The sequence below is a fragment of the Cetorhinus maximus genome, chromosome 9 (genome assembly GCF_964194155.1).
Source record: "Cetorhinus maximus chromosome 9, sCetMax3.hap1.1, whole genome shotgun sequence".
NCBI classification, from domain to species: domain Eukaryota; kingdom Metazoa; phylum Chordata; class Chondrichthyes; order Lamniformes; family Cetorhinidae; genus Cetorhinus; species Cetorhinus maximus.
Genome location: NC_135887.1, coordinates 24,126,714 through 24,136,416, shown reverse-complemented (window position 1 = coordinate 24,136,416; position 9,703 = coordinate 24,126,714). Strand labels below are relative to the sequence as shown.

The window sequence follows — 9,703 nt, the reverse complement described above, 5'->3', positions numbered from 1 at the left end:
AACACAAACAACCGCCTGGGAGAAGAAATTCCTCCTCGTCCCTGTCTGAAATGGGAGCCCTGTTATGTTGTAACCCCCAGTGTCAAACCCCCTGACAATCTTACATATTTCACAAGATCACCTCTCATTCTGCTGCAGTTCAGTGGGTCAGGACCCAACCTGCTCAACCTTTCCTCACAAAGACAAACCCAACTTCCCCAAGCCCGGAACCAGCCTGGTGAAGCTTCTCTGAATCCCACCCAGTGCGAGTCTATCTCTCCTTTAGTGAGGAGAGCAGGACTGGACACAGGGCTCCAGGTACCAGCTCCCCAGCCTGAGCCCAGCGCCCCAATAACCCCGGTGTCTGCGGTCAAAGAGCCGGAGCCCAGAGAGTTCCCGCTTAGTTATTAACCAGAGAGCAGAGAGTGACTGTGTTCAGACTGACCGCGGGGGTGAACAGCGAGAGGCTCAGCCTCCGCCAATATCTCTCAGTCTGGTCCCCGGGGGGGTTGAAGCGGCGGCTGGGACATGGAGCCAGTGAGTGAGTGGATCCGACACCGGTTCCCCGCGGTGGAGAATGTTTGTTCGGACACAGTGGAGCAGCTGCTGAAGGAGAATCGGGAACGTCTGTTGCTGCTGGTGAGTGAGTGAGTGAGTGAGTGGCTCCCGCTCCACCCTCCCAGTCAGGGCAGCTGTTCGACTGGGGGAGGAATCGCTGAGGGATTGGGGGATCTGAGCTGGGGGGGGAGGGGGCAGCTCTTGGTGTTGGACAGGAGGAGGTTGGGTAAAGAATGGGCTGGGGAATGGGGCAGAGATTGTCCCCTCAGAGCCACTTTGCACATGGACATGGCAGGGGGTGGGCAGGAGAATGAACTTCGTCCTCCCTATAGGACATTCTGGAATTGAATTGTGGAAGTGAAAGGTTGAAGTTGCTGCTGCTCCAGTGATAAACACTGGCTGGATGTTGGCCATCCCTTCAGCCTGTTGGTCTGGTGCAGGTTCAGCTGGTTTATCTTAAACTGTTTAAGCCCTGCAGCAAAAAACTGGGCCACAGCAATGTGAGTGCTGAAGATTTTCACTCTTCATTCACTGGGGCCCTCAGATGGGCATTTCCTCCATCAGTAGTTATCCAGTTGCCTCAGACCAGTGCTCAGTGCTTCCCCCAACTCGAACCATCACTTGCCCAACTGAGTCAGGAAAGGCCCCTGCTTCAGGCCGGCCTGTGCTGGGTAACTGCAGCTCCATGGAGTCACTCGTTGGGGCTGGCTTGGCTCTGCCACCTTCACCTGAGGCTTTCTCCGAGGGCCCCTGGGAGTGGAGGAATCAGCGACCGAAACTTGGCTTGCTCTCATTCAGCTTTCAAGGTCTGACCTAATCGAGGGATAAGATTTGAAAATAGACGGCTGTGTGCGAAATGATTAACTGGTGCAGAGCTCTCTGACTGGCCTGTCAATGGAAAGCAGTCCAGGAGATCTCACGGACACAATGCCGTATTTGTTAATAATAAAAGGGTTGGAGAGGGCAGGTAGAGGGAATCTATTTCCTCTGCTGGGGGGTGTCCAAAACAAGGGGCCTGGTTGGGTTTTGAAATGCAACAGTACCACATGTCCTAAACAGTACCACATGTCCTAAACAGTACCACGTGTCCTAAACAGTACCACGTGTCCTAAACAGTACCACATGTCCTAAACAGTACCACGTGTCCTAAACAGTACCACGTGTCCTAGACAGTACCACGTGTCCTAAACAGTACCACGTGTCCTAAACAGTACCACGTGTCCTAGACAGTACCACGTGTCCTAAACAGTACCACATGTCCTAAACAGTACCACGTGTCCTAAACAGTACCACGTGTCCTAAACAGTACCACGTGTCCTAAACAGTACCACGTGTCCTAAACAGTACCACATGTCCTAAACAGTACCACGTGTCCTAAACAGTAGCACATGTCCTAAACAGTACCACGTGTTCTAAACAGTACCACGTGTCCTAAACAGTACCACATGTCCTAAACAGTACTACATGTCCTAAGATAAAAGCAAAATACTGCTGGAAATCTGAAACAAAAACAAAAAATGTTGGAAAAACTCAACAGGCCGAACAACACCTGTGGAGAGAAAGACAGAGTTAATGTTTCGAGTCCGTATGAGTCTTCTTTAGAGCTACTGTATTACAGCAACTACTATAGAGTACATGTCCTAGCTGGCTTGCTGTAGTCATGTGACCTCTGCCATCAAGGAAATTTTCTGTAAACTGCCATTTTAGATCAGTTCAGTAAAGACGTACAATGAGAAAGCACCGCTGTCCCTGAACTCGAAATATGGTGTCAGAAGTGGTTTTAAAATACAAGTTTGAAACCCTGAAAATAATGCCACAGAAAAAGAAGCCGCGGCTCAGATCTCAAATCTGCGAAAAAAATGACAAGGAAAAGCAAACACAAAGTAAACACTGTAATAAAATACTGGGTGAGTGAACAAGGCTGTAAACTTTCCCCTCCTTTCTCTGGTCGAAATCAAAGGTGATATGTGGCAGAACTGGCAGTTTTCCCACTTTCCTTGGCAAGACTATGAGCTGGCAACAGAGTTAATTACATATGAACACTGTGTATTCCACACTAGGGCTCAAGGTGAAAAGAAAAGCATAGGTCAGTATGTGACTGCAGTAACACAGATTGCCGAAACATGTGAATTCAGACAGCTAAAAGATGATCTGATTAAAGATCAAATAATCTTAGGCCTGTGAGACCCCTCAGTGAGAGCAAGTCAACTGAAAGAGGGGAAACTTATGCTCAGGAAAGTGATAGACAAGTAGAAATGCAGAGGTTGTGAAACATCACCTCCAACACATATATGGCAGAGCAGAGCAGGAGATATATCATGCTGAGATACATTCCAGGCCGAAAGAGCAGAACAGTCGCGGACATAGGGTAAGATGGAAATACTGCGGAGGAAAAGAAGGATTGTCCAGCATGGGGAAAACAGTGCTTTAACTGCAAAAAGCTGAGTCATTTTGCACACAAGTGTCTGGCTAGAAAGAAGCAAAACAAGCCAATGCTGATGACCACTGGAGAGATGTCAGCCGAAGAGTCTGACGAAGCATAGACACCATTTAACAGGTTGGTTCCGTCAAGTCTATATGTGATAAATAGCTTGTGACTGTTACAATGACTGCAAAGGGGGATGATAAAGTGAATACGAAGTGTCAGATAGACACTGGTGCCTCATGCATCATAATGACCTTCACAGACCTTAATGAAGTGGCTCAACATGACAATCTGAAAATGAAGCCCTCGAAAGTAAGGTTGAGGCTTTTTGATGGCATGATACTCATACCAAGAGGACAAATTAGTCTGAGAGCCCAATGCAATGGCAAGAAGGAAGATCTGCAGTTCCAGGTCGTAGACAGCACGTAACAGCCACACATTCCAGCTGAAGAAAGTCTAAAGCTTGGACTCGTAACCCTGAGCGTGCACCCAGAGATCCACAACGGGTCACAGCACACTAAACCAGGAGCTACTGAACAGATCCTAGAGGAGTACAAAGACGTGTTTACAGGGTTGGGATGTCTACCTGGTGAATATCATCTCAAAGTAGATGAGAGTGCAAAACCAATTCAGCATCAGCCAAGAAGAATTCCAGCTACTCTCAAGTCCAGCCTAAAAAACAAGATAGAAGGGCTGGAAAAGAAGGGAGGAATCAAGAGATTGACAACTCCTACAGACTGGATTAGCAGCCTGGTAGCAGTGAGACAACCTGGGAAGCTGTGAGTGTGCTTAGACCCAGAGGATCTAAATAAAGAGCTGAAGAGATCTCACTGCCCCATGCCAACCATCGAAGGAATTTTACCACAACTTGCCAGGCAAAGATCTTTACTACCCTAGGTAGGAAGGATGGTTATTGGCAAGTGAAGCTGGATGAAAGCAGCAGCTTTCTAACGACATTCTGGATACCGTTCGGGAGATACTGATTCTATTTGACATTTCCACAGCTCCAAAAGAGCATCAACGCAGACAGCACAAGATAGTCTGTGATCTTCCCAGAGTGGAAGCCATAGTGGATGATCTGTGAGTCTATGGGTGTGGAGACACAATGGAAGAAGCTATAATTGACCATGATCATAATTTAAGACGACTGCTGGAGAGAGCTCACCAGATGAACCTGAAGCTGAACAAGAAAAAGTTGCAACTGAAGATGCCTGAGGTTAAGTACATAGGTCACGTACTGACAGCAAAAGGTCTTCACCCAGAACCTGACAAGGTGAGAGCTGTAGCAGCGATGGAGCAACCAGCAGGTGTGAAAGCAGTGCAACCATTTGTTGGATTTGTGAACTATTTAGCAAATATTGTGCCTAATTTATTATTGGAGTGTGAACCATTATGCAAGCTCACTGCCAAGGGGGTGCGGTGGTATTGGGGAACAGAACAAGAAGCAGCGTTCACTAAAATCAAACAACTCATGATGACGATGCCAGTATTATGATGTCAATGATGAAGTCACCTTGCAGTGTGACATCAGTGAGACAGGTTGTAGAGCAACCCTAATGCAGCATGGACAACCAGTCGCGTTTGCATCCAGAGCGCAAATGCAAATTTAGCAACGCTATGTTCTGAGCAAGAAAGAGTGCCTGACATTGTTTTTGCTTGTGAGCATTTTCATCAATACCTGCTTGGGGGAGCCAAGATAATACTGGGGTCCGACCACAAGTCACGTCAAAACATTTTTCTCAAACCGCTACTATCTGCTCCAAAACGTCTGCAAAGAATGTTACTTTGTTTACAGAGATATCATCTGGATGTGACATACAAGCAAAGAAAACAGATGAACATCACTGACATGCTGTCAAGAGCAGCACTCCCCAAGAAGAAAGTTGAGAGGCTGCAATAGAGTGTGAAATCTTCCAGGTTCAATGTGCAGCAGCAGCTCGACATGCTCTTGCAGTCATAAACGCAGCAGAGACATTGAATCTGACAGACAAGCACCTTGCTCAGATCAAGCAAACTATATAACAAGATGCAGCTGTCCAAGCGCTACAGGAAGTGACGATGAAAGGATGGCTTGAGAGCATCAAAGACACACCTGTGGTCACAAGAGCATATTGGGCACACCGAGATGAATTGACAGCCCAAGATGGCATCTTGTACAAAGGAAATAAAGTCATCATCCCTAAGTAGATGAGCAGAGATGCTGAAGCACATCCAAATTAGCCACCAAGTAACTGAATCGAGTCTGAGAAAGACATGAGAAGTGCTCTAGTGGCCAAACATAAGCAATGAAATTAAAGACCACATAAGCCAGTGTGGTTCTTGTATCGAGCACCAAGCTAGTGAGCTGTTGAAGACACATGACATCCCAGAGATACTAGTGGGTGTAGTCCTCTTCACTATAGCAGGAACTGACTATCTTGTCACCGTAGACTACTATTCTGACTACTGGGAGTTAGACCAGCTGACTTCAACAACGACAGGAGAAATAATGGGATTCCTGAAAGCACGCTTCAGTTGTTATGGCATTCCAGACATTGTGATGAGTGTCAATGGCCCTTAGTTCATGAGTGAAGAATTCAGCTGCTTCACAAAGGATTGGGGAATTCAACACAATAGACCATCTCTGCACTATCCCCAGTCGAATGGATAGGCTGAGGCAGCAGTGAAATTCGCCAAATGAATCAACAAGAGATCAAGCAAATCTAGCACAGATGTACACAAGGCAATCCTCGAGTGGAGACACTCACCGGCTGAAGGCACAGAATGTAGTCCAGTCCAAAGACTAATGTCACACTGCACGCAAACTACTCTTTCAATAGCAAAAAAGCTGCTGAAGCCAGAAGTAGTAATAGGCATGAGTGAAAAGATTGAGGTGAAACGGCAAAAAAGCCAAATTTCATTTTGACCAGACTGCCAAGCCATTAGCAGAGCAGAGCATTGGAGAGCCAGTCAGGGTATAAACCTTCAAGGCTCTCAACGGAATCAGCCCATGTGGAAACGTGGGACAAGCGCAGAGAATTTGTCACCTCGATCACATGCGATGGAAGTGAACGACCAATTATACCAGCATAACTGCAGGCAGATACAAACACTAGTGATAGTGAAGCTGGTTCCTTCACAGTCATCGGCCAGCCAGGGAGAAGGGATCTCAGTCTATGCACTGAGTACAGAATGACCATCAATCCCAGAGGTCCAGTTGTCCCCAACAATGGAAATAGAACAACAATAGTTACCCCGGTAACACGTGCCATGGGAACAACGCTCTCCAGACAAGGATAATCACCCAGATGAACAGCCAATGACAACGTGCATTAAGAAGCCTGCATGATTTAAAGACTATGACTGCAATGCTGGGGCAGAGACTGACTAGTAGAACAAACAGTTGTTATTGCATGAGAACAGTGGGTGTATTGTGGGTAACTTGGGTAACTCACAGATAAGCATGATTTGCATGCAAATATGCATTTTGTTCGTTATGAAAAGGGGGATGTTTGGGCTTTGAAATGCAACAGTACTAAATGTCCCAGCTGGCTTGCTCTAGTCATGTGACCTCTGCCATGAAGGAAGATCTGTAAGCTGCCATTTTAGATCAGTTCAATAAAGACAGACTATGAGAAAGCACTGCTGTCCTTGAAGACGAAACAGGGGCAGAATCTTAAAATTAGAGCCAGGCTGTTCAGAGGTGATGTCAGGAAGCAATTCTTCACACAAAGGATAGTGGAAATCTGGATCTCTCTCCTGCAAAAAGCTCTGGATCTCTGCGGGTCAATTGGAGGTTTGAAGACTGAAATTGGTAGATTTTTGTTGGGCAAATATATTAAGGGACATGGAACAAACGTGGGAAATTGGCTTTTAGGTACAGATCAATCATGATCTAATTGAATGGTGAAACAGGCTAGAGGGTCTGAATGGCTTCTGCTTGTCCCAGTGAGTATAGTTGTTTCATACCAAGTCAGTGTTGCTGCAGTGGTTCTGATGCTGGGACTCACTCTCTCACACATCACTGTGAATTTATTCTGTCTGTCAAGTGCTTTGGGACAGTTGAACCAGTTAAAGAGCGTGGAGCGATATTACACACAGAGAAACAGATTCCTGTCTTCCTGTTCTTCCAGGATGTTCGGAGTCCACCTGAATATGAGATCAGTCACTTACCAGGAGCCGTTCGCATTGACCCAGAAGCCACCAACATGGATCATTTGGTCAAGGATCTGGGCCTGGCAGGTAGGGACAGTCTAACTCCCATCCACGGGTTCTTCACTGCTGTCTGCACAGGATGATAACATCCAGACGGTTAAAGTGCAGACTGTGTCTGCAACAAACAGACCAAATAGGGTCACAGATAACCCGGACTGAAGAGGACGCCATATAGACCTGGGAGTGTGACAGTAAAGCTGTGAGTGGTGAGCTGATTGGACACAGGGCCGCCCAGGGTCTATACAAACCCAGACCAAGAATGGCTCCCCAGGAAATCATGGAGGTAGATGATGCTGTGTCTGGAGCTCAGAGGGTGAATCTTTTGAGTTCCCCATATACAATCTACCCTGCAAGGAATTCCCCACACACTGATTGCCAGTGGGGTACGGGTCCCAAAAACACTTCCTGTCACTGGGTACGGGCCCCACACACACTGACTCTCACTGGGGTACAGGTTCCACACACACTGACTCACACTGGGGTACAGGTTCCACACACACTGACTCTCACTGGGGTACAGGTTCCACACACACTGACTCTCACTGGGGTACAGGTTCCACACACACTGACTCTCACTGGGGTCCGGGTTCCACACACGCTGACTCTCACTGGGGTACGGGTTCACACACACTGACTCTCATTGGGGTAAAGGTTCCACACACACTGACTCTCACTGGGGTACGGGTCCCACACACACTGACTCTCACTGGGGTACGGGTCCCACACACAGTGACTCTCACTGGGGTACGGGTCCCATACGCACTGACTCTCACAGGGGTACGGGTCCCACACACACTGACTCTCACTGGGGTACGGGCCCCACACACACTGACTCTCACTGGGGTACGGGTCCCACACACACTGACTCTCATTGGGGTACGGGTTCCCTGGATTTAAAGGAAAAGTGAAATGAGAAAGGGTCTGACTCACTCCTCCTCATCCTCCCACACTCATCCCCGTTCTCCAGTTGGAACCTGTGGAAATCTTAGTAAATTCCACTTAATTTGAATAAAGAATAACTTGAAGAGTATTTTATGGGCCATTATATGTGTGAGAGAGAGAGACAAAGAATGTGTATATTTTGGAGTGTGTAAAATAGAGATTGTGTGTGTTTGTGTATTAGGGATATGGGTGTCGCTGGCAAGGCCAGCATTTGTTGCCCATTCCTAATTGCCCCCTGAACTGAGTGTCTCACTCAACCACATTGCTGTGGGTCTGGAGTCACATGTAGACCAGGCCAGGATGACAGATTTCCTTCCCTAAAGTGAACCACGAGGGTTTTTACAACAATCGACAATGGTTTCATGGTCATCAGACTTTTAATTCCAGATTTTTATACAATTCAAATTTCACCATCTGCCGTGGTGGGATTTGAACCCGGGTCCCTGGAATACTAGTCCAGTTACTATGCCACCATCTCCCTGGTATCTATTGGGGTCTGTGTTGGGGAGTGTGTATTGGGCTCTGTATTGGGGTCTGTGTTGGGGAGTGTGTATTGGGGTCTGTGTTGGGGAGTGTATATTGGGCTCAGTGTTGGGGAGTGTGCATTGGGCTCTGTATTGGGCTCTGTGTTAGGGAGTGTGTATTGGGCTCTGTATTGGGGTCTGTGTTGGGGAGTGTGTATTGGGGTCTGTGTATGTGTGAGTGTTGGGCTTTATACAGTTTCACCTACCTGTGTTTTTTTCCTCATACAGGAAACGAAGCTGACCCAGCTGTTGTGTGTTATTGTACAGTCGGATTTTATGCATCGCAGTTGGTACAGAAACTCTGTAACTTTTTAGCTGGAGATTCCAGACAGAATTTGCACAGCTCGATGAATATTTCCAACCTGGAGGGGGGGCTCCTGAAATGGTCCAATGAGAAGAAGGCTCTGGTTGACAGCAGCAACCAGCCAACGAGCCTCGTCCACCCCTACACCCAGCTCTGGGTTCAGCTACTCAAAGCTGACTTCAAAGCCCCTGGATGAGGTCATTGGCCTTGACCCAACCCATCACCAACCTACCAACCCCGGGCTGCCAACTCTGATTGGACACTCAGGTTTCTTCACATGACTTTCATCTGTCTACTGCCGCTCCCCCATCATTCATCACCTGATACCCACGCTCATGATGTCCCACCCACCCTCTCACACCATTGGTCATCAAACCTGCCAATCGTCCCACTTTCCCCTGCTAATTGGATAGTGATCTAACTCTTCATTTTGTGATTGGGTTGTTGACCATCAATCAAACTGCATCTTTTGCCCAGTCTCTGATCTTTTTTAGAGCGAATGAACAAACTGCTCAAGGAAAATTAAATAAAATTCATCTTTCTGTTCACCTCTGAAATGTTTTTTCTCCTGGCTGTTACTTGCTGCAGCGCCCTGGAAATTAATCTTCAATTCCTGGAAAATCCTGGATAATCCTGAAGCGTTAACAAACCTGTAGCTGACAATTCCTGGTTTGCTGGGATCAGCAGGAACGATTCCCGGGAACAATGCATCTGCACAGAATCTAAATCTTAACTGGATCATGCCTGAAGTCATAAAATCATATGGAACTCCTACAG

General features: G+C 47.2%; 1 protein-coding gene across 1 annotated transcript; it reads left to right on the top strand.

The window, feature by feature from the left end:
- Positions 1-9,474, top strand: LOC144684480 (uncharacterized). Its single transcript, XM_078548302.1, has 3 exons — positions 1-618; positions 7,075-7,183; positions 8,851-9,474. The coding sequence occupies exons 1-3, from the start codon at positions 508-510 to the stop codon at positions 9,120-9,122; spliced, it is 492 nt and encodes a 163-aa protein (XP_078404428.1). The 5' UTR covers positions 1-507; the 3' UTR covers positions 9,123-9,474.
- The last annotated feature ends 229 nt before the right edge of the window (positions 9,475-9,703 follow it).

Bases quoted from the DNA above. Each gene is read 5' to 3' on its own strand.
- LOC144684480 (XM_078548302.1), top strand. From the start codon at position 508: ATGGAGCCAGTGAGTGAGTGGATCCGACACCGGTTCCCCGCGGTGGAG. The intron at 619-7,074 runs GTGAGTGAGTGA...CTGTTCTTCCAG, and splicing joins GGGAACGTCTGTTGCTGCTG to GATGTTCGGAGTCCACCTGA. The intron at 7,184-8,850 runs GTAGGGACAGTC...TTCCTCATACAG, and splicing joins CAAGGATCTGGGCCTGGCAG to GAAACGAAGCTGACCCAGCT.